The sequence below is a fragment of the Azolla caroliniana genome, unplaced genomic scaffold (assembly GCF_043228905.1).
Source record: "Azolla caroliniana isolate FFs.n. ecotype wild unplaced genomic scaffold, voAzoCaro1.0.p SCAF_1, whole genome shotgun sequence".
Classification (NCBI taxonomy): domain Eukaryota; kingdom Viridiplantae; phylum Streptophyta; class Polypodiopsida; order Salviniales; family Salviniaceae; genus Azolla; species Azolla caroliniana.
Window position 1 is genome coordinate 5,351,614 of NW_028230436.1, and position 25,560 is coordinate 5,377,173.

The 25,560-nt window shown below is 36.9% G+C and overlaps 3 protein-coding genes across 5 annotated transcripts; 1 reads left to right on the top strand and 2 right to left on the bottom strand.

Annotated features, from left to right (window-relative positions):
- Window positions 1-7,838: 7,838 nt before the first annotated feature.
- Window positions 7,839-10,510, bottom strand: LOC147868575 (pentatricopeptide repeat-containing protein At2g33680-like). The gene has a single exon (XM_087320993.1). It carries the CDS (start codon window positions 10,326-10,328, stop codon window positions 7,893-7,895), a length of 2,436 nt encoding a protein of 811 aa, XP_087177119.1. The 5' UTR covers window positions 10,329-10,510; the 3' UTR covers window positions 7,839-7,892.
- Window positions 10,511-12,229: 1,719 nt separating this feature from the next.
- Window positions 12,230-15,361, top strand: LOC147868576 (pentatricopeptide repeat-containing protein At5g39350-like). Its single transcript, XM_087321003.1, has one exon. It carries the CDS (start codon window positions 12,262-12,264, stop codon window positions 14,374-14,376), a length of 2,115 nt encoding a protein of 704 aa, XP_087177129.1. The 5' UTR covers window positions 12,230-12,261; the 3' UTR covers window positions 14,377-15,361.
- A 419-nt stretch (window positions 15,362-15,780) lies between these two features.
- On the bottom strand, window positions 15,781-21,580 carry LOC147868577 (calmodulin-binding receptor-like cytoplasmic kinase 2). 3 transcript variants are annotated; one of them, XM_087321015.1, is made up of 7 exons: window positions 21,398-21,571; window positions 20,257-20,563; window positions 19,467-19,749; window positions 19,188-19,356; window positions 18,398-18,487; window positions 17,135-17,433; window positions 15,781-16,469 (listed from the first exon to the last, which is right to left on the bottom strand). In XM_087321015.1, the coding sequence occupies exons 1-7, from the start codon at window positions 21,486-21,488 to the stop codon at window positions 16,227-16,229; spliced, it is 1,482 nt and encodes a 493-aa protein (XP_087177141.1). In that variant the 5' UTR covers window positions 21,489-21,571; the 3' UTR covers window positions 15,781-16,226. The 3 variants fall into 3 exon arrangements, with proteins under 3 accessions (XP_087177141.1, XP_087177149.1, XP_087177157.1); XM_087321023.1 differs by having other exon boundaries at window positions 19,467-19,744; window positions 20,261-20,563; window positions 21,398-21,566; XM_087321031.1 differs by lacking the exon at window positions 18,398-18,487 and having other exon boundaries at window positions 21,398-21,580.
- Between the last annotated feature and the right edge of the window lie 3,980 nt (window positions 21,581-25,560).

Genomic DNA, 25,560 nt, shown 5'->3' on the forward strand with positions numbered 1-25,560 from the left:
CTTACACAAGATGGGCTTGGTAAGGATAGTCGCTTCCTTTCCATCTATTTTGTATTTTGTAGGTGATATGCTTTTTAAAACTTATGGAAAGATATGTTCTTTTGAAAAAATGAAGAAAAAAGGAGAATACTTAGGTTGTCAATTTTATTAGCATACATTATACACCATATAATAATTAAACATTTGTGATGAGGTGAATCTAACTCCATTCAAATTAAAGTTACATTGTACATACATCACATCAATAAGCATTTTGATGCAAATATAATCTCATTCTACAATTCCAATAGTATTTTATAGTCCCTTTAGTACTCAATTATGAAGGCGTCAACATATTTACAGTTCCATATGTCCAAGACACATAGGTATGCATTTTAAAAGGGTGTCTTATAATGATACATATGGACATTGGAATTTATAGTACGTTTCACAATGTGGACTTTTACTGTTTCCCCCCCCCAAAAAAAACACTACTTCGCATTAGTTAGCAAATAGAATACAACAGAGTTTACTCGAATCCACAATGGGATCAACATATACAATTCAAAGGAGCAACTCCAAAACTATTAAAAACAAAAACAAAAACTTACACGGCCCCTAACTCCCCCCGCATGAGAGCTTTTGGTGCTAAAAAACAAACTTCTCAAAATGTGCTAGACCGATATGCACACCACCATAAGCCAAATCTCATAAAAAAATTCAGAATTTGTGCCAAGTCTCACCCCAACATATTGGAACACGCTACCACCCTACACTATAAATCCATGTCCCTATGGGTTTAATTGTTTTTTAGGGACAATCCTTGTATGGAGCCCCACAAAACGTTCCCATTCACACCACAAGCTGCCAAGATTCGAAGGCTTCTACTCCAAATGTTAATCACCTTTGTACAATTCCAAAAATAGTGAGAGATTAATTCCAAAGCATGTCCACATAACTTACAGCTAGCCTCGCCACCACAGGAACTCAACCACTCCCCTACAAGTACTGCCTTGTGGCTAAGAAGCCATAACCAAACCTTTATTTTTTCTGGCATATCCATTGCCCATTGGACTTTTATGTTATTATATCTTATGACTCACAATAGTTCTCAAGGAAATGTATCAAGCCTTCTAATTTTTAGAATTATAAATCCTACCGCTAGTAAAAAAGTAATGTAATTAATACAATTTAATATAGTCTCACCACAAGAAATGGGATTCTCCATCTCATGGGCCAAATTTGGTCTTAGAAGATAGTTAATCTCTCTCTCTCTCTCTCTTTTTATTTATTTATTTATTGTAATTAGCTTACCCTAGTGGTAAGTCGATAACATTACAAGCATTGTGTCTTGGGTTCAAAACCCAATTTCATATCTCTCTCTCTGTGTCTTGGGTTCAAAACCCAATTTCATATCTCTCTCTCTCTCTGCTTCTCACAAACCATACACTCTATTTGACATGTAGAATATTATAAAAGGCAAGGAAAAATGTGGAATATTATTGAAGTTAATACAAAGTTCTAATATTAGTATGGGATTAATTATACACGTACGTTCTCACAATTCTTGTGATCAATAATTGAAGGTTGTTGGAGGTGATTGTCATACCACAAATCAACACAAGTTATCGTATTCATGGCTTGGCTTGCCTAGTTTTGTCTAGGTTTGCACTTATGTCCCCATTTCCTTGCCTAGTTTACTTACCCTAAACCCACATGTTTGTCACATTCCTATTTGGTTAGGTTCTTGCAATGTGCCTTGATTATCCATAACATTGAAAAGGTTATGGGCGCAATGACTTGAGATTTTAGCTTTTGTAGACAATTTGAATCATGTTCCATTGATTGTTCTACCACAAATCAACAAAAGTTATCAAATACATTTACTTTCCTTATATACTTATCTTAGCTTGAATGAGCTTGATTGGTTTTGCATTTAGCTTGCTTTGCCTTGTTTATCTACCCTATGTTTGCATGTTTGGGTAGCTTCTTTCAATGTGCCTCGATTTTCAATAATAGAGACAAAGGCTATGGGCACAACGACATGATTTTTTTTGTGAGCGATTTAAATCATGTTCTATCAATAGTCATCGGGTTCATGATGTTGGGCACTTATTCAATTGTCTTTCAAAGAGATGTTTAACATAATATATCCCTAATATGAGGTAACTTCAATGAGAGAGGGTTGATTAGGCATACTGAGGCGCATCTTTCATATGTCATTGGGGGAGTCTCCATTTGAGCTTTTCCATCAAGACTTCCTCTTGTTAGTTGGCATATGACGGGTGGCAAAGTTTAGAGGCATAATAGAAGTGGGACGAGAACATTGAGGGACTAGAGCTTGGTTGTTGAGGGTTGTGCTTGATTTCTTCAAGTTGAATGATAGAAGATGAGGAGATTTGAAGTGAAGGGGAAGAGGTTTCAAGTAGTGGTGCAAACCATGCATTGTCGCAAAGAAGAATGCCCACAAGTCCAATTCTTTTGGCATTATCAATATATGTTTGAGATTCCAATAATTTGGACAAGGTGAAGGGAGTTATGTAAGTCTGCATTCTTTTGTTATGGTCGACAGAGGGAGGCAATGATATAAGAGAGGTTAGAATGGGTAGACATGGTTGTTTTGCGGGTAAGCCATTTTGATGAAGAAAATTGTAATGAACAAGAAAGGACATGGTAAGTAGAATAGGCAATGCATAGGGAGGACCTAGGTCCAAATCCAAAGCAAGACTAGATAGGTAGAACGATGTCGTAGTGTATTTCGTACACTACGTGAAAAAGTAAAAAATAATATAACCGATTTAATTACATATAAATAAATAAAATAATATATCAAGATATTTATCACGTGCATAGGGCAAGATTTGAACCCTGTACCTCCACGTAGCCAAACCTCAACTTTACCATTATGCTACCTTATCTTTAGTGTTTTATAAATAGATTTAATAACTATAAGTGCTTTATTTGCGCCTACCTTTATTAAAAGGTAAATCATGTATTTTTAGAGTGCGTGAATATTTTATAGAAAAACGCAAGCGACTAAAAAGTGACTCATGCACATCTAGCGTGCATGAGCACTATATTTAGCAAATAAAAGCAAGGATTAGAAAAGCATCACATGCACATTTAGTGTGCATGAACATATTAGAAAAAAAAAGCATGTAGCTATGCTTAGTCTCTCCCATCACTACATAAGGATGGGGAGCACAATGTAATAGGTGTGTGAAAAATATTTGGGAAATTGGATATATTTCCTAAAACACCAACAATCAATAAAATATACTCGTGGGATTCACGAAGTTTAAGATAATCTATCTCTTTCAATCTAAATTCATATTCTTACATAAATATTGATTAATGTAATACTTGTGGGATTCACAAGATTAGCCTCAAATTCTTCCTCCTCCTAGTCCAAAACCTCGGCGGTTCCCACCCGACTCACGCAACGATCCGGAGCCGAAAGGCACGACAACGACATGTTAATATGGCACAAGTCAATCCCCTCAAATAACTTTTTATACAAGCTCAATAGTAATTTGGTGACTCTCACGTCTCTACTAGTGTGATATTTCATCCTACCCTATTATGTTATCAAAAACAAGAGGTTGACCCATAGAAGTGTTAGCCATATAAGTGTATACAAGTATGTCACAAAAGTAAAAAATATATCTACTCATAGATTGACAAAACATGCTTGGAATATACACAATTCACAATTTAAAATAGATAAGAGCAAAAATCCTCTTATCTAGCTAGGTGCGTGACATTATGAAATGGTTTAAAAGATGGAAGTAAAAGCTACATTGGAGCTCTTAGGTGATGCTATGAAGTATGTGGTCTTCCAGAATAGATTACTTGAGGCAATAATGATGAAGTGGGAAGATGCTAAAATGTCAAAACTAGAATATTACATTGCAAATAGTAACCTCAAGGTTACATTAGTAGTGCACACACACATTACATGGGTCTTTGCAAGGCTCACCTTTTGATCACTTATGGACTCTAGAGATTAGTGTCAGTTTGGTCGAATTCTTGCTTGAGATATAAGGGCATTAATATATACCTTAATTCTATGAAATGGGAAGATATTGTTGTATCTCACATCGATGTCAACCTTGAACACAAGTAGATGATTGCAACTAGGAAACAATCTCGAGCCTTAACAAGGTTCCCATACTCCATGGTAAACATATTAAGGAATCATATCTATATATTGTTATGTTGCTCAAATGAGGACAACCTTGATGATTGCAAATCTTGTGTCACTCCTATGGATAGAATCATCTTCTCACTACACATACCCATGTATTAGTTACTACAAGATAGAGCTTGGTAATATTTTGTCATTTTACTAGTTTGGGCATAAATGCATTAACTAGATTGGGGAGACCTCATCATCCTTATCCTTGGGATCATCATATGCTTCTACTATTTCGTTGCTATAGTTATTGTAACTTTTTGTTTTATTTTTGGTAGTGACAACCATCCTCATTTGTCTCACGAGTCATATGGGGGGTTTTGGCCATTAATAACGTTAAAAAGTCTCCTTTCTCTCTCTAAAATCGACAACTTTCCCTAGAATGGAGGAAGTGGTGACATTGGAGGGAGATAATTGTGATTTTAGAGTGAGAAAGAGCTCTGATTAGAAGGGTGAATGGGGTATTTTTGAAAAGAGGGATTATCATTAAATTAGATTGATTAGCGACCAACTTCATATTTTTAAAATTTCAAGGGTTAGTTTTGAGTTTACGCTATAATGAATGGCGTGCAAGTATTTAATCTGAAAAATGGTTTGCTTCAAGATGTGCCAAAAGCAAGCCATTTTCAGATTAAATACTTGCAAGCCTTTCATTATAGCGTAAACTCAAAACAAGTTGTGTCCATGGATGGGCTATTAATAGCTATTAATATCTTTTTATTGATACACATTCACATTGGTTGTGTATATAACAATGAATTATAAGTTATTAGCATCTCCACAATACTCAACTTAGCATCGAACACAATCAAGTTGTCCATCATATGTCTTGATCACCACAGGAGTTGAAATAATTCACCATGACAAGCAAAGGACAATCAATCACCATGAGCAAATTGTACTTTGCTGTTCATTTATTTGAAATATTTTATTCTTTGACCTCAATCATAATGTATGCCACATCATCTATGAAAAGTGTAGAGATTATTTAAATAATTTATTTTGGTAGAAACAATATAAATAGACCTAAAAGACAAAAACCCTAGTGGCTTTTTACACCAAATGTTCATTTTATTTAATCATGGTTTTAAAGAGCAACTTGTTGCCTTGCCTAAATATTAAAGTCTTGGGAGTTGTAACGTCCTCAATGACATTGACTCATATGCATAAAGAGTATTCTTAATACCAAAGTTTCTTGTTTGGTGGCCTACCAAAATGAAACACATTATATCACAACATGGTCACTTATAAGTGATGCATGTTCCGGCACAACTTGACACATATACTCTTCTAAAACTTCCAACATATAGTCATTGTCTTGCAACGTAATCCTCCCATGTTCATGCTTGACAATGTCACTATTATGTGATACGTGTCTGGGCAATACAACATGACACATATTGTTAACTACCTTTTGTATGTAGTAGTTTCCATGAAGACATCGACATTGGAGTTGGTACGAAACTAAGTACAAGTCCAAGAAAAAAGGAATTGAACAATTTTGTCTCTAGAGCTTCTTTAGGCCAAATAGCCACCTTGATGTGAAAAGGGACAACCTTTTTGTAGGTGAGCTATAAAAGTCACAAAAGTGACTTTTTAGCTCCTCTTCTTGACTTTTAGTCTAAGCCCCCTTAATCACTCCTTCCTATTGTATTAATTGAGGTATAGTTATTGCTTACATGTGTAATCTTTTGGTTACTGTTTTCGATAATATGTATTTAATGCGAAAGCCCATTAGGGTATTATTGAGGTTCTTTGTGAGGTTAACGTCATTAAGAGAGGTGACGAGAGTTTGCACGATTAAGGTTAATATCTCGAGAGTGCTTGACAATAACTCTTGCCTAGTTCACCACCAATAGGGTATATGGTAGTTTGAACCCCTTGGCATACGATTTTGGCAAGGAGAGAGAAGTCTGACTGGAATGAAGATATTCTCTTGGTGCAATGCACTTTGGGGCAACATAAGTATGCTCTATAAATAATTAAGAAACTATATGTGTAGTTCCACATGCACTAGGTAGATTAAGTATGCATGTGTGTGGGAGTTAAGAAGAGATAGAGAAATAAAGAGTGGCAATGTATACACCAAAAACAATTATATATATATATATATATATATTAACAAGATAAGGGAATATTACAATGAAGCTATCAAAACACTTAGTAAATCAATTAGTTAAACATGTAATTGACATCTTACACAAATGGCATGGCTTGGTTAAAAAAAGAGCTTCTACAAAAGTACATGAAGAATCTAGATTGCTATCTATGTAGGAGCAGTATTCCATACGCTCTTTGTTGGAGCCATGACTATCTTTGTCATGCTCAAGCATATTTGCCTTTCCTTCATTTGAACGAGTGCAATGTTTTGGTCAATTGTATGACGCCAATCACTAATCAAGCAGCCAAGTTGCTTTGTCCACGTCACATTGATTGATCATTTTGTTGTAGGTTTTTTTTACCGCAGTAAGTCTTAGGATAATTGGTTTCCATACTATAACAAAAACCATTGAAATTAGTTTTTGGTTCTTAAGAGTATGCCTAAAACATTCCATCCTGATGGATTAGCCTAGATGTTGGGATTCTTAGAAAAGCTCGGGCAAAGTTGATATGACCTCCTATACTGTGATTTCAATTAGGCTAGAGATCTCAAGTATAGGAGGTCGGCCTCTAGATTTCGTTTCACCCATGGGTCCAAAATATTGTATTGGTCCAAGTGTTGCAACAAATCTCATGCTTCATAGGTGGACCAAGCTCATTGAGATCTACCACCACTTATACAAGAGCTCATTGGTCCAAATGAGAAGGTGAATTTGAAGTTTTGTCCTACTAAAGACAATTGTGGAAAGCACTTCACAAATGTCCTCAAACCTCTCTTGTAATTGCCTTAAATGCCCCACTTGAATCAATATAACCCACCTCTACTTTCTCCATTGTTCTTGCTTTCTCTTATGTAATCGCATGCACATTCCTCCTCCTCCATGAAAAATGCACCATTGATGTCAAATGTAACCTCATTGATCCACCAGTTCTAGAATGTGGAGGAATGCTTCTAATTTAAAGTGGCATGCATTTATAAATATTGTCACACATATGCATAGCCTATGGAATCCAAATGAATGGGGGTATGTGATAAAGGGTTTCCCACGTAGGGAGTTAGTGAGAAGATGTCACCTTGTCAAGGTGGCCATTTTCTTGTAACATTCATCATGGGTTTTCAAATTTTGAGGTTTCCCCTCAACAATACAATGTATCACTTCCAAGAAAGAGAGAGGGAACAAGAATTTCCCACACAGGCATGGCCAAACTGATGGCCTAGAGCTCCATGTATAGTTGAGTGTCAAGTAATAATTTTCTTTGTTGTGTAGTCAAAATTGGTAACAACTAAGTTTGGAGTTGAACATGCAAACATTAATCTTCGAATGTTGGAGTACAATGTCTATCAGGATGTGGAGAATACTCATTTGAGATCTAACAGTTAGACCTGTATGATGCTGATTGATATGGATGGGTTTTAAAGACTCTTTGGAAGGTTGTATGGATGTTCTAAACGAGTATCAAGGACAAGACATGTCAATTTTCATGTGTCCCAACAATTTCAACACTATCAAAGGGATCAGATTGGTGTAAGAAGAATTGCTGATGGTACAAGAATTGCTGTTGATCTTTGTATCAATTGCAAATATATATTTACATGAAATCAGCACTATTTTTTTCTTCATCCATGACATAGAAGTTCAGCTATTGGATCTTCTTTTTCCTCATTATAATGCTCGTAAAGAGTAGAACTATCTTCAGAAAAAATATCCTCTTTATCCATCATCATGCACGCCAGAATCGTTGCAGCATCTTCATTCCTACCAATACCTGCATAAATGTTCGCCATCATCACATACGGGACATGGTCACAAGGATCGACTTCCACAATGTGGTTCAAAGAGCTTTCACCTCGTTCAGCATCGAGTAAATTTCGACATGTCGTGAGCAATGTCATCCACGATAGTGCCGACGGTTGGAATGGCATAATGCTGATCACGCTTTCGGCCTCATATAACTGTCCCACCCTCCCAAACATGTCCACAATGCAATCATAATGCTCAAGAGTGGGAATCATACCAACCTCATCAACATTGGTGTAAGAGAGAGAATAAATTGCTTCCTCAACCGAACCCATATGACTACACGCTGAGAGATATGTAATGAAGGTGACCTTGTCAGGCATGATTTCTATTTCATCCATTTGCTTTAAGAGGCATTGAGAATCCGCCCTGAGGCCATGTTGAGCACATGTAGCAATCATAACATTCCAAGAGGCTAAGTTACGTATTGGCATTCTACTGAAGAGATACCATCCAATTGCTAACTCACCACATTTCCCATACATGTTCATAAGAGCATTAGCGACGGGTAATTCTGTTGCAAATTCACATTCATTTAGACGGATATGCACAAACTTCCCCTCATATAAAGCCATTAGGTTAGTACAGGAGACAATTACATTCAGATATGTCACCATATCTGGGATTGATCCTTGCAACAACATCTGGGCAAATAGTTGTAGCGACTTTTGATCATGTCGATGGAGGGAATGGGCTGAAATCATGGCCGTCCATGATATGACATTCGGCTCTGGAATCAGATCAAATATGTCATATGTATTTTCCAAGCTCCCTGTCCTACCATGCATGTTAATAAGAGTGGTGGCTACCATAACATCTGAACTGAAACCACCCGAAAGAAGAATATGAGAGTAAAAAGAGTGAGCAGTGATCAGATCTTCTTTATTAGCAATCGATTCAAGCACACAAACATATGTGACATTGTTAGGTATCATCCCGGCTTGTGTCATTCTGTTGAAAAGAGATAACGCCATTCTGCAACCCCCTCCATTTTGAGCATAAACTGAAATCATTGCATTCCAAGAGATTACATCCTTTTCAAGCATCTCATCAAATACTTTAAGTGCATCAGGTAAGCTTTGGCACTTCCCGTACATGGTAACTAATGCATTCCCAACAATAACCTCTCCCCCATATCCACTTTGTTTGATACAAGCATGTATTTGTCTACCTTCGGGAAGGGCAGACCGACTACCGCATACATCGAGCATGCTCATGTATGTGACCATGTCTATACTTACACCTCCAAATTGCATCCTTTCAAGGAGTTTGAGGGCCTCTTTGAGGCAACCATGATGAGCATAGGCCGAGATCATCGCATTTGAGGCAACCACATTTGAATGGGATAAAGCATCAAACAACCTTTGGGCGTCGCTCAAGCTCCCCCATTGGCTATACATTCTAACAAGTGCGTTAGCAATGACAAATTCAGATTCAAGTTCAGATGCTGTGGCGTGTACGTGCATTCTTTTGCCATTGCGGAGCGATCCTGGGTACGAAAATATGCATGCAAAGGTAGCCCTAGACGCGAGGATACTTTCCATGTTCATTTGGTGGAATAGTTGTAACACCTCCCTCCCATGCTTATGTTGTTTGAACCCTGAGATCAATGCATTCCATGTGATCGTATCTCTCTTTGACATACCGTCAAACAGCTCTGATGCAAGGTTAAAATCTCCACACTTACCATAAAGATTCACCAAAGCGGTCACAATCACAACATGAGATTCATATCGCGCCCCAATGACACGAGCATTCATCCTTCTTCCTTCTACAAGAGAACTTGGCAATGTAGTACATACCGATATGATGGTGATGTATGTGACTTTATCAACTAGAACACATTCTTGAAGCATTTGATCGAAACATGCCAATGAAACTGATCCTTTTCCAAGGCGACAATGTAGACCTATCATGTAATTCCAAGTACATACGTCGCGTCGTGGCATCTCAGAAAACCATGCCATGGCATCGTGAAGAGACCCACATTTTCCATACATTTCAAGGATTAGAAACCCTAAAAACATATTGGATCCATGGCCATGTTTGATTATATGACCATGAATTCTTCTACAATCTAGTAGGGAAGAGCCGCATTCCTTTAGGAGAGATGCGTATGTATCCACATCTACACTTGTGAGAGAATCTAATGTTTGCATTGATAATGTTGGACTTTGAGCTTCCATGCAAGCTGTGGAGAAGATTCTGATGTTTCTTTCTTGTTGATGAGTCATCCATAGCCTTCTTAGGATCATCTTCTCTGGGCAGCATTAGGACAGAGAAAAGTAGAAAAGAAAAGGAGAAAAAGGAAAGAAAATAACCGAAGGAAAAAGAGAAACAGAGCAACAAACAGACTGATCAAGTAAATGCATAGAGGAGGAAGAAGAAAGAATAAGAAAATGGAGAAAATCAAACGAAATGCGAAGTGCCCAAAAAAAAAAAAAAAGAGTACGATAGAGCAAACAAAGGAAATGCAAAATATTAAAATTAAAAGATGGTGATTAAGGAGGTGAATTACTACTCATGATGTTTTTATGTTGTGGATTAGTCATTTAATCGGCCTTAGCTTAAACTTTCTATAGATTATGTCATTATGAATATATTTTTAGTGATCAAAGAAGTGGGGATACCCATTTCATCAAGGTTTGTTCTAGCTACCTATGGAGAGATCGGTATGGCGTATTGTCGAGCCATGATGCCTAGAGAGTTTGGGTTTTGAAAGAAATAGGGACACTGATCTTGTGTCTACGTTCTTTCTAACCATACATTTTGGAGATCCATTATGCCAACAAGCTTTGGCTTAGATTTACACTGACAATCTAACACCTAGTCCCCATGGGAATGTTTTTGGGTTATTTTAATTTTTCGAATCAAGTTTGCTAGTTTTGGCTTTGCATTCACAATCCACTAGGGAACAAACGTGTGTTGAAGAGCATCAATATGCCTTTGTTGTTGACCTCCGAAAAGGTGGTTCAACATGACTTTGTTATCGAGCTCTCTAAGGATGATTAGGCCTTGACCTTCAAAAACATGTAAGGTAGCTTATTTGTAATCAAGAAGGGAATGCATGTCAAGAAAACGCCATCCATTAAGAGTCACATTGTATGTCTTCCCTCTTGCTAACAGACTTGTGGTGTCCACTTCCTATCCAATCATGCTGGATTGCGAAGGAAGTTTGCCCATTGAAAGCTACCTTGGGTGCAATATTTATCAACAATGGATAGATAGATGGGTGCCCATGACTTATCCAATCATGTTGGATTGTGAAGGGGCATCACTTGTTCGTTCTCGAGGAAGTTTTCCCATTGAAAGCCACCTTGGGTTGCGGTATTCATCAAGAATAGATAAATAGATGGCATCCATTTCCTAGTTGATTGTGTATTACATCATGTACGAACACTCTAGCAAAGAGATTCAACTTAATAGTGTGTCCATTCATTGGGAAGAGGGGCAAGCCCAAAGATAGAATTCTAATGCTATGTCTCCCTTGATTGAACCTTTCTTTAAGGGTGCATCATGTCCATGTTCACAATGAATCTAGATAAACTTGTCGCTGAGTTCATAGCACATCCACCATGTTTAACTTGATATTCCTAGTTACATTCAACAATTGTTGTCAATGGGAATACAATTTTCATGGTTAACACTATTAATCATTTCAAGTTGAAAAGACATCTAGAAAAAAGTTCATGGTATTGCCTACGGGGTATGTTTGCGCCATGTGTGAATAGCAAGTGCACAAAGTGTAGGATACAAGTGTTCAGCCCAACTTTCCATATATTGGTGAGAAACATACTTCGAACAAACCTCATTATTTGTATATTAAAATTATACCAAGCACATGAGGGAATCATCACAATTTAGGTATTGCTCCATATACATTCAAATGTTTTGATTCCAAATTTATTTATTAATCAGAATTGGATACAAATGTTTGCTAAATCACAGTTAGTTTGGCATAACAATTTAGGTATTGTTCCATATATGTACATACATTCAAATATTTTGATTCCAAATTTATTTTCTAGTCAAAATTGGATACAATGTTTACTAGATCACAATTATTCATCAAGAGAGGGCTATATTTTTGCAAATACCTAAAACCCGAGAAAGGTATAGATTTTCACATTTCATATACATACCTCTCTCTCTCTCTCTCTCTCTCTCTCTCTCTCTCTCTCTCCTTATATGAGAGCACTCCACTTTGCTCGCATCAAGGCTGCAGTTTGCAAGCTCTGCACTGGGATCCGGCCATACTCCACTTCGATCCTGTCTTCTGCTCGAGATGACCTAATCACCTCCTTAAAGACCTGCAAAAGCATACAGGAAGCTCGGATCTTGCATAACAATGCTCTCTTCCATGGCTATGAAAATGACATCTTCCTCTCGAATCGTCTCCTTCAGGTCTATGGGAACTTCGGATCTCTCCAAGATGCAGAAACACTTATATACCGGCAGAATGTAAACCCTAATCTCTACTCATGGAACATCATGATCAATGTATACAGTGAGAATGGTATGATGAAGAAAGCGTGGGATATTTTTGATGATATGCCATGTAGAGATGTGGTCACATGGAATGCCATGATGTCATCATGCATAAAACATGGGCTTCATCATGATGCATTACGGCTATTTTGGTCCATGCATCATGATGGAATCTCATATAATGGCATCACATTTGTGAGTGCCCTTGACGCTTGCTCACTTGACCGTGACTGTGAACATCATCATTATCATGGGATCAGGAAAGGCTATGAAATCCATGGTTTTGTTGCTTGTTTGGGGTTTGATGAGGATGTTATGGTTGGAAATGCCCTGATCACTTTCTATGGTATTAAGTACGGTGATATTTACGGTGCGTCGTGGGTTTTCTCACACATGCCACAGCAGGATGTCGTGTCCTGGACATCTATGATGTCATCATATACCCAAAGTGGGGATGGAGAAGAATCTCTACATTTGTTCTATTTGATGCATTGTAATAAGCGCATGAAACCCGATAAGGTTGCTTATATTTGTGCTCTTGATGCTTGTGCAAATGTGTTTGCACTGGATGATGGACGAGTGATTCATGCATTGATAGGAGAAAATCTCGTTTCGGACCTTGGAGTGGTCTTGTCCACTGCCCTTGTGAACATGTATGGTGAATGCGATCGTGTTGATGATGCAAAATATGTGTTTTCACGAATGTCGAAACGGAATATAGTCTGCTGGACAGCTATGTTGTCTGCTTTTTCAAGGAACGGCCATGGAAGGGAGGCTTTACAACTCTTCTATAGGATGAAAGCCGACGGCATTGACCCCAACAACATAACGTTTGCGTTTGTGATCGATGCATGCACTATTATTCTTTCTCTATCAGAAGGACAAACGATTCATGGAGATATAGTGAAGAAAGGTCATGAAAAGGATACTGCAGTTTCTACGAGTCTCGTCAACTTGTATGGAAATTGTCACTGCATGAATGAGGCAAGGTTTGTTTTCTATGGGATGCAAGAAAAGAGTGTTGTCTCATGGAGTAACATGATTACTACATGTACCCAAAATGGGTCTCCCAAAGAAGCTCTCAATATCTTCCATGGGATGCAAGAATGTGGTGTGAAACCGAATATGATCACATTCGTTTGCCTTTTGGAGGCATGTTCTAGCCTAACATCTCTTCATGATGGACGAGCTATTGATATGTGTATTGATGAATCTGGTTTAGGGGGAGATGTGATGTTAGGAAATGCATTAATGAGTATGTATGGTAAATGTGGGAGCTTTCAAGATGCTGAGAGGGTTTTCCATCAATTGTCTGATCGAACTGTTGTTTCATGGACAGCTTTGGTTTCATCGTTTGCACAAAGTGGGCATGGTGCCGACGCATTGGCTTATCTACACCAGATGATGTTGGAAGGCATTATTCCAGATAGTATTGCCTTGACATCAGTCCTTTCGGCATGTAGTCATTCGGGGTTGATCGATGAAGCTAAGTGCATTTTATGTGAAACAATGAAAGGGGATTGTGTCTCGCAAACCATGGACCATTTCTTCTGTATGGTTGATATCCTTGCTCGAGCGGGTCAACTGGATGAGGCACAGACTTTGCTTTGGAAAATTCCATTTCAAAACTTGACTCTTCCATGGCTTTCTCTCTTAGGGGCTTGTAGAAATCATGGAGCTGTGGAGAGAGGGATATATGTGGCAACTTGTTGTTTTGAGCAAGACCCACATCATTCCTCGGCCTACACGATGCTCGGAAATGTTTTTGCTACAGATACTATGTTTGAAAATGAAGAGATTAGAATTTTTTTCTGAATGTAAAGTGAGGTGCCCAATGATTATTTGCTTTAGATTAGAGAGGTGGCTACATAGGGGATACAGTGGAGATGTACTCTAAAAAGGATGCTTTGGAGATGAAAGGGGAGAAATGTTTCTAATATTACTGACACGTAAATTAATTTACATTGCAATATTGTGGGTTTTTATATTATGTACATATGTAACCCCAACCTTTCGACAAAGTAATTATATTAATGAGCTCTGTATGGACCGTTTTGCCCTTTCTAGTTTCTTGATAAGCATTTTCTGCCTTATTTGCTCTCTCATGGATAGCTCATCAACCCAAGAGAATTGATGCATGAGTTATAAAAATCAGCAACGTTGTTAGCATAATAGAGATGTGGATGCATCTTGTATGGCCATCATCAATGTCAATTCAACAAGCAGCATAGATTCTGACTAACTTAAACAGTTGACTAACCAATCGATGATTTTTTAGAAACCTGATCATATGTTCGATGAATGGATGGATTAAGGCTTGTACTTATATTGTTTCTAACACAAGATTTGCATTTGCTTGAACTTTACTGATATCTTCCCATGTATTTGAGTATGCAGTGAGATATTATGGTAGGGTGTAATGGGTTTTGTTTCTCATTCTTTCCGCTCTGATTATTGAGTCAGGTGTTGATGTCAAATGACGATTGCTAAAGTGCAACTCATGGCTTCTACATCGGAAGAAGAAAATGTTAAGTTTGAATTCAATGATACAGCGAAGCTTGGCTTCATAACTATACAGAATATTACTATAGTGCCTTGTAGGCATATAATGACCTTCAAGCCTCTGTGAATAATGTTTCATATGCCTCCTAGAAATGATTGTATTTGGTAATCATTTTCCACTTTGCCTATTATGACTGCTACTCCAGAATTGATGGCATTTGAATCGTGAAAATGTTGGTTATCCAATATTCAAAGAATCGAACTCATGGTGTGCATCCATAATGTCTAAAATAATTTGTTGTAGATAAGAGCTTGGTTAGTGGTGATGACACTGTGTATGGCGGATTACAGTATATATTCAATAGTGGAGTCTAATGTAGGATGGAGGGTGTATTAGGGTGGATATTGTATACATCACTCTTCTAGCTTTTATGTTTCTTAACAAAATTGGATGTTTTTCTTGTGACAATATGCATATCAGCCTTCAGAGCACAACTTGTCTGCATATAATTCCCTTACACAAATTCCTTAGGATACTAGTTTTTAGGTAGATCACATTTGCAAATAAGAGAAAATGCATAACACATGCAATGTTAGGCAATTAATGTCACACATAATAACATTTTGTTAACTAGATGTCCGTAAGCCCTTACCAATATCAAATTAAGAAATGATATCAACAAGCATGAACTGGAGATGTTCTGGAGCAAGTTAGACTTTGTGAAATGGAATGAAATGTTATATTCACGTCTTCAAAAGATCAAAATGACCTGTGAGACCAAAGAAATTACATCCCATGGTATCTTATACAATATCTTGACAATGTTCTACAAAGAGCATGCCCAAGCTCTACCACAAAAGAGGTGGAAGCCAGGCCACTTAAAAAAGAAACATTATATTTGAAATATGATATATATATAAATATATATGTATGTATATGTGTGTATATGTTAGCTACTTGTTAGCCTTCTTTGAGAAAACATCCAAGAAACTACAAGACGTGTGTACGACGGAACCAGAGTTCATTTACATGATTGCTGTATTCACCATGCCGAAGGACCATGAAGAATATATATATTTATATGATTTAATTCCAGCAACAATACACAGTTGTCCATCGTGTGCAGAGGAAATGATTATGACGTGTAAAGAATGAACCCAATTTATGGTTTAGGCTTTTTGGCTGGAGCAGTTTTTTGCTCTTCTAGAAAGGAGATATATTCCTTTCTTACATTCCAAAGGGCCTCTGCCACCTCCTTCATCGTTGGTCGATCAAGCTTTGTTGGGGCTGTGCACTGGAATGCGAGCTCTGAGATCCTTGTAGCCACCTTGCAAGATGCATTGGATCTCTCAAGCTTTGGGTCAAGTATCTCAATAATTTTCCCACTCAAGAACTTTCTGAATGCCTGGATGAAAATAGCGGGATTCAAATATTGCTCAATGTATACATGTATGGACATAGCCTTTATCAGTCTGTTTCAATTGCAATTGGAATATGGAAATGTTTTGCATGTTTATTTTATCTATGAAATATACAATATGGAATATTCGAGTAATTCCAAAGTGTCCAATAGCCATACATAGATAGGTACATAGATAAACAGAAAGATACACACATACATATACAGAATTCATGCATTTATATATTCATACATACATACACATGCATATAGATAAAAACATGGATATGCAGAAGAAGTGGAAAGAGAGGTTGTCCCCCCATTGTAGGAGCAAAGAAAGCTAGTAATTTTCACGCACGAAGGAAAGTCCTAGTAGATCACTACAATGTCATAGTGACATCTTTGTGTGGGTTTGTAATCAATAAAGTGTACGGTAATTTCGATTACTTTAAACAAGCCATAAATCTTAAGATGAAACAGTGCTGCTTTCAAATTACATGTAGTGACGACAGAGCCACTGGACACACATGCATAAATATAACATATATACACAGATAATTTGACATCTTGCAATAGACAGATGGATTCCTCTGGAGATAGATACATACATATCAATACTATAGATACTTTATTTTGTATGTATAGACATTCAACTCTCTCAATGAACTTACCCATCTTAAAGCAACCTTCTCCTTCATGTCCTTTTTCTCGTCAATGGGTCGCCTACCGGTTATGATTTCGATCAACAAAATGCCAAAGGAATAAACATCACTCTTCTCTGTAAGACGGAACGTTTTCAAGTATTCAGGATCTAGATAGCCTGTTGTTCCCTTCACTTCAGTGGAGACATGTGTCTCACCAATCTCTATCGGACCCATCCGCGAGTACCCAAAATCAGCAACCTTTGCCCGAAACTTCTCAGTCAAGAGGATATTTGAGGGTTTCACGTCCCGATGTATGATTGGTTTACCTTGAACACGAAAGAAAATATGTTTTTCTTCATATTAATGCTAACATATTTATCAGTTTCACGTTTACTCAAAACTTTACATAAAAGGCATATAAGCTAATGTTCCCATTGCTTTCTTTGGTCAAGCCTGTGCTAGTTGTGGAGTGAACAAGAACTTAGAAAAGCTTTTTTCTTAGCAAAGTAGGGACTGAAATTGATTCAAGATGTAATAATGAACAAGGTAACTCGTTAAGCTTCAATGACATAGCATGTCATTGTAGCCTTCAGTCACATTGTCAACCCATATGGAATGAAGTCATACAATTGGTACTCCCATAAGTACCTGTGCCTTCTTTAGACAGAGATTACAAGATTCATGATCAGATTTGATCAAAGGCAATAAATACTCATATTCTAATGGATAAGATTAAAATACATGTAATGCATAGGTTGCTACAACCCTCGTGATGTCAAGAACATGGAAATGCTTTGGGACACTTAACAAATCACAGTCTTGCGATAGAAGCAGGCATCACAAAACCTATTCCATCTACACAAAAAATTCTGCTCTGGGATTCCATTTAAGAAACGGGTATTCATATGGAGATGCTTATAGGGTATTCTTCCCAATTGGTTGAATTTTTAAAGGAGAAAGCTAGCTTCTTACATTGTGCATGATGTGGACATCCCACTTCATACATTCTCTCTTTACTTTGTGTGCTTCTAAGCACTTCAGTATCTAATCAGCACTTTGTACAACCCCGCATTCAGGTTTCCACAAAAAATATGATGCGTGTCTGAGCGTGCAGGTGGGAATGCATGTATGCATATATTCTTCATAGACAAAACAGAGGCATTATTTCTGTACCCTGCTTGTTTTAATTAGTTACAATGAGTGTTTTGTTAGTGCACGATTATGAAAAACAAGTTCACCATACTTCAAAAACCTTAAACAAATGTACATGCATAAATATGTTAAACTCACCTGCATACATATGGAGGTACGTTAGTGCATGAGCGACATCTATACAAATATCAAGGCGCATTGATAGATCAAGTGTGATGCCATGTAAGCCTAAACAAATATCAATTGTTAGTTTCTGGATGTTACTGCAAAAAATAGTCCACAATTATGACTTTCCCTAGACATATTGACGTGTGTATATATGCAAATATCCAGCCTTAATATGAAAGACTTATGATAAGAAATCAGACCTACTGTATTAATGCACCCTTTATTGGAGGGCAGTTAAGGACCTCGCTCCAACTAATGGTGCATTCACACCTTGAAATCTTATTACAGGCATTTCACATTAGGTCGGATATTAGGAATGTAACAACTATTATGGTAAGGGTACAATACCCGAAAAGCAGTGGCCCTAGCTGGTTGGATATTAACAAGAATACTTAAGTTGTCAGAAAAAGTTATGAAGTTTACTAGAAGAGATGTGCACTATTACGGTGAACAATTTTCAAAGTTTAAGGGCATTTTGGTAACTAATCGAATCCATAGGAGTTTTCCCCTCCCCCCCTCTAAATATGGGACTGAATGCATGTAAAAACACAAAATTGTGATCAGCACATACCTATGTTGACAGAAAAAGTTACGAAGTTTCCTACAAGAGATGTGTATTATTACTGTAAAAAGAAATTAAAGTTTTGGGGCATTCTGGTGACTAAGTGAAACCCAAGGGTATACTGGGTGTTTTATCACCCCCCCTTCTAAATATAGAAATGAATGCTTGTAGTAACACAAAATAGTGGTCAGCACATACCATCAAGGTGTTGCCTTAAATTACCATTGGGGACATATTCCACAACTAGGATGCGTTCATCATGTTCGTTCATATAACCAATCATCTTAACAAGGTTAAGGTGATCAATACTCAGAAGCATTTCAACCTCATTATCAAACTCCGTCGAAATGCGTGAATCGTAGATTTTCTGTAATAAAAGATGTGTGCACATAAAAATTATCTTTGCTTTGTGAGAGTGCATGAATTTCTCAAGAGAAAAGAAAACCACTTTATCAACCAATATAATGAAAGACAAACCTTTTTGGCTCTTTTAATTGCCACAACCATGCCATCTTGAAGCTTTCCTTTATAGACAATACCAAAGCCTCCTTGACCAATCTTACAAGATGGATGGAACTTTTTTGTTGCTTTGCTGAGCTCTGAGAGTGTGAAAGTCTTGCCTCCTCGTGGTGTCAAAGTATTGACAGTGCCAACATGTGGCTTTAGCAAGTGTTTCTGTGAAGATGAGGTGCTAAAAGTCTTCGAAGTAGAAGCACTAAAAGAGTTCTCTTCACCAGAACTCGACAACGAGCTGCCTGTACTCATTAACATTTCAAGTTAGAGCAGCTAAGATAATAGACGGATTAAACTCTCCCTCCTCCTTCCTTTTTTGTGTGTGTCTGTGCCGGTGTTCTTTGCGACTGGTTTCTAACATATATTTCCATGTTATTAAGTGTCAAATCTTTAACTGTATTTATTTCAAAGGGGTTACAAGTTTTATATGTAAACACACACACACGCACATATATATATATATATATATATATCTGCAAAGTTTGTGTTTCATTCCCTATATTTTCAAATTGGGTTCCCATAGTTACCAATTCCAACCATTTCTGTTGGTGCGGCAACTATGCATGTAATGATTTTCTTCTGTATCTCTCTAGAACCTTTTAAATTACTAGATAGCTATTACACTTTAAGAGAAAAAATACTACAGCTATTAACTTATAAATTGCTGTCTCTACTCTTCAAGGTTTAAGGTAGAGAATCATATAAGAAAAAAACATTGCAAGAAAAACATAAAGGCATCGGCATGAAATGCTACTCACTTGTTGCTCTTGTCAACACAAAACTCTTGGTCTTCTTTTTCTTCTGGAGGCATGGAAACAACATGGCACATGTTGCAAGAAAACCACCACCAAAAGAAACTAAAATTGCTGGATATGGTGCTTCATTGACATCCGAAATAGACATATTTCTTGATAAGATGAAACTAGCATCCATGGACATTGACGCCATGTCCACCCTTTCCTCAACATCTTCATACCCAAACAAAGATATCTTGAAAGACCCATTACTATTGCACCACCATGGTGGATCTAGTCTTTCATTACTCTTCAACTTACTACCATCTGAAAGCATCCAGAAAAGTAAAACTCAATTATATCTCTAAGCATCTCTAACCAACCTGACCATGAACTGAACTGAATACCCTGACCAACCCAAAGTTTCAAAACAACAAAGAGGTGCTAGATCTAACTCTATTTTCATGTCTTCAATTTAACTTTTGCCCAAGCCAAGAAAACAGAGGAGCTATAGGCCAATTTTTAACTCAATCTTCTTTTAAGCATTTGGAATACTCCTATATGATTATCTCTCAACCAATATGAAAGCAAGAGGACAGCTCATCGCATCAACACAACTCCAATTTGAGTGATCCTTAACCTGCAGACCATAATACCCAAATTCTAATCCCAAAACATCAGCAAGAAACCCTAATCAGAAAACCCTATCTGCAATGCCTGAATCATAAAATCTTATCAATGAACTCTAGTTCCCAAAACCTACTCTCCAAACACTAATTGGTAGACCCATAATTGCCCAAACAACAATCTGTAAACGTTAACCCAACACTAAGCCAGAACCTTAATTTTCCAAATCCTAATCTCTCAGATCCTAATTCTCAACCTCTGGTTCATAAACCCTCATCCTCAATCCATACATTTAATCCATATAATTGAATCCCCAAAAATTGATCTACAGGATACTGTAAGTTCCTAAACCCTGTTCCGTAATCCCTAATTCCGAAACCTTAATCTCTAAAATCTTAATCCACAAACTATAATCCCCTCTAATCAATAGACCCTAATCCACGGAACCCTAATTTCCATAAGCCCTGACTCCTAAACGCTAATCCCCAACCTTAAAACCTACATTTTAAACAAACATGAAGGAATACAACTAACCTGAATCATATACATTGCAGAGTAAAGCAGAGCTTCCAACACTTGCAGAGAGCAGAAGACATAGCCACAGCAACAGAAGTTTAACATACATGGATACCAGTCTCTGTGTGAGACCGCTGTGTATTTGTTATTGGTCTTCTTTCTTGTTTTTTCAGGACATGGGCAAAGGAGAAGAAGAACCCATATCAATCTACTCCTGCTGAATTTCACCCAATTCGTCTTTCTTTCTTTTCTTTTCTTTTCTTTCACTGCCTTGTGTTCTTTATGCTTGGTTTGGAGTATGTATAGCAGTAGTGGTAGTAGAAGTGTTGGGTAGTGGCAGTAGTAATTAGCTTGTATCTGATCTGAAGAAGGGTAAGTTGAATGGCATTGAATGCATACCAACAACCTTGGATTTGAACCATCCCCCTCTTACATTTCAATGATCATCTTTTAGATCGATCTCTCTCTCTCTCTCTCTCTCTCTCTCTCTCTCTCTCTCTCTCTCAAGCAGGACAAAATCGCAACTTGCCTCCAGCAGTAGCAATAGTGACCTCTCTCTCTCTCTCTCTCTCTCTCTCTCTCTCCCATTTTGTTCGTAGGGATCCAATACTATCCATAACTCTCTTTTAATTTTAATTTCCTTTACTTTGTTCCTTTGCTATTGTAATTTGTCACTCAAATCATTTAAAAGAGCATCGGTCGGTCTCGGTCAATCGGTCTTAACACCCCATGGCTTGGCCGTCCAAAAATGCAGACCCGGGGAAAAAGGAGGGGGTTGGCATGAGACCTCTTTTTCGTGTCCATTGCGATCGATGGAAGGCCTTTGAAATAAATGAGAGGATCAATTCGTAAAGTTCCAGAAATATGCATGCCACACCTCTCTGCCTCTATCGATAAGGTCAACGACTGAGGTTTCGAAGATCATCACATCATCATTCAATTGTATCTATGGAAAATTGGTTGGCCAACCACTCAAAATTTTCTCTATTTGAGAACAAATGTATCTATACTCTACTTGTAGGAATTGAAAATTGAAAATTGCCATCATTCAATCACAACCATAAAACATGCAGGGAAGCTACTAGAACATATGTTTATAAATTATTAGTAAGATCAACGATGAGTGCTTTAAAATTACCCCATTGTTCAATTATGTTTATTGGAAAAATGTAGGCAAGCTAAACTATTGCCTTTGTGATAGGATTGGATAGACTATGTGGGTTTACTTCGAATATGATCGTGATTGTAAAAAAATTAGGAATTAGAACACATGGATTCTATTGATAGAATCAACTATTAGGGGTTTGAAAACATCACATTGTTCACTGCAATTGTTAAATGAACTTGTCGTATGCATCTTTCAATGATCATGATTGCACAACATGATCCTCTCAAAAAATCTCATCATTAATCCCCATCCCAAACACTACACTCTGTGATAGTCTACTCTTCCCTGTAGAGGCCATATCAAGATACAAGATGCTCAGTAGCTACTAGCCATATTGACAAGATTATTGGACTTGCAAAAATCAAATATTCTAACTAAGCCAACACAGACATACATTATTTTTAACCATATCTCAAGTATTTTAAAAATCCCCTAAATTATGCACTTAATCTTACTTTTCATGTATTCATGAGTTGTAACTTTCACCCAAGTATACATGCACACATACATGTTGATGTGTGTCTAATTTTGCAAAAGCTAGACAACGTCTAATTCATATCATCATATTTTGTTCATTTTTGCATTACGATGTATTTATAGTGCAAGCATTTAATGGTCCAACTAATTGAGCAAGTGGCTATGACAATTGCCATCATAAAAGAGGATTTTGTTTCCTTTTAGGATATTCATGTATATCATGGCTCCAGGCTTAGCATGAATAAGCACCCAACAATAGCAAGACCAAATCTTAAATTTGAAGACAACAATATTCACAAGTTAAAACTAAGATCGTTAAAAGATTATTTGAACATCTTCAAAGTGTCATATGCAAGCTACTATAGATTCTCATATTGCAACAAGAAATCCAACATGCATTAGACATATTGAAGTGCAAAATGTCACATGTACAACGAAGGGATTGCAAGCATTGGAAATATGTTGGTGGCTATTCTCACTAGGAGCAAATTTGTCAATTTGTTTTCAAAGCCCAGAATTCCAAGGATGAAGTTTGAAGATTTCATCGTAGCTCCTAAATAATCTCTACCTTCTTATGGTCATAGTAGCATGACATGGGGTTTGACGAAAACCACTTCAATATTGCTACATATGAAGGAGGATTTAGTCAAGGGTTTTTTCCATTTGTATTATCCTCCTTGGATATTGTTGTGCAAATGATGCGGTCATAATGTTTGTAGGTACATCTACACATGTTATTCTTATGACCATATGATTATACAATGAATAACTCATAAATACGTGTAACATCTCCACATGGTACATATTGGTGATGTAGACGAACCAATGAAAATCACATTATTGTCCTTCTCATTATTACAAGCTCAAGTAATTTTTTTGTCTTGCTATCATTGTATAATTGGTAACAAAGTTTAGTGTTATGACATTGTATGTGGTTACATTAAATTATGAGATGTGTTTAACTTTTATAAACCATGATGCTACCAAGAAGGACATTGAAACATTTTAAAATGAATTGCAAAAGCTTGTAAACCAAAGGATTATATATATATATATATATATAATTGAGTAAGTCCATTGAAAATGAAACTTTCAATCATTTCCTACCTCACCCTAAACAAATATTGCTAGTTGGCTCCTACATCACATTGCCTCAAACTAATATCCAATTTTACTGCTATTTTTGTGACGTATTTCGGAAATAGTTATTTTTCATTGTCAAGCATTGTTTTATCTACCTTCAAAATCTTCAATTTGACCCATTTCATTTTACACAAACTTTTGCCACATCCCAAAATTTCCTTGAGCCACAATTTTCTACTTCAAAAACTATGCATTCCCATGGGCCATGTCATCCTATCATTAACAATCGGCAACGGTTTGGTTTGAACCGAACCGAACTGCGAAACCACGGCTTAACGGCTTAACGGTTTCAACGGTTCGATTCAGTTTCAACAATAAAAAACCGTAGTTTAAACAATTTAATGGTTTTTTATTTTTTATTTTTTATTTTTATTTTTAAAAATTGTTTTTAAACAATCTTTTCATTTTTAGACCTTATTCTCACATTTTAGGAACATCTTAAAAATTTTAAAAATTTTAAAAAATGAAATCTTATAAATTTTAAACAATTAAAAATTTGACCTATGTTGAAAACCGAAACCGAACCACGAAACCATGGTTTTTACAGTTTAACGGTTTGAAAAATGTTTCACGGTTCGGTTTAACGATTTCGTGGTTTGGTTCAGGTTTCAAAAAAATTAAATAGTTCGGTTTGGACCCTCTCAAACCGAACTATTGCTGATTGTTACCTATCATAGTTCAGTGACACAAACTTGGACGAGACTAGTCTTGAATTTCCAATCCCCTGTCCATTATTCCACTAATTCACCCAATTCCTTACAATCTACTTAAAGTACTTGTTCATTGGGATTTATTACAATTACTATCATCTATTTTATTGAATGTAAAGTCCAACTCACCATTAGTGAGCATCATCACAAATGAGAAGTTACTATGTATTTCTAGCCCATGTGCTAGATCCCATGTCCTTAGAATGGACCAAAATAGTTTGCACAATTTTAGTAGTTGGCCATCCTCACAAATGTCGCAAATGCTTAGAAAGAAAGAAAGATATATTAACGTCTTTAGAACCGAATTTGTGAGAATTCCATACTCGATGAAAGGTTATGTTGTTCCCATCAAACTTTGATGTGAGAGTTTTAAGGAGCCTCTAGCGAGTTGTCAAAGGTCTTTCCAAATATCATTGATGCATATGTCAATGTTTATATACTTATGGTGTTCCTTTCACCATTGACTACTTCTTCTTCTTTTTTCCAAAAGAAGAATATACTCCATTAGTTAAAATGACATACAATACACAACTTTAGACATTACCTACTTCCATATGGACTACATCACTTATTTATCTTACACTAAATAGCCCACATGTTTGTTCTCCATTGACTACTTCTTGTTATTGATGAAGTGTATGTGTACTTGTATTGTATGATATTCCTCATGCTAATGGATTTTT

Coding starts and splice junctions, on each gene's coding strand:
- LOC147868575 (XM_087320993.1), bottom strand. CDS start 10,328: ATGATCCTAAGAAGGCTATGGATGACTCATCAACAAGAAAGAAACATC.
- LOC147868576 (XM_087321003.1), top strand. CDS start 12,262: ATGAGAGCACTCCACTTTGCTCGCATCAAGGCTGCAGTTTGCAAGCTC.
- LOC147868577 (XM_087321015.1), bottom strand. CDS start 21,488: ATGTATGTTAAACTTCTGTTGCTGTGGCTATGTCTTCTGCTCTCTGCA. Junction 19,357..19,466: donor CAATTAAAAGAGCCAAAAAG/GTTTGTCTTTCA, acceptor CTTTTATTACAG/AAAATCTACGATTCACGCAT. Junction 18,488..19,187: donor TTTAAGGCAACACCTTGATG/GTATGTGCTGAC, acceptor ATATTTGTTTAG/GCTTACATGGCATCACACTT.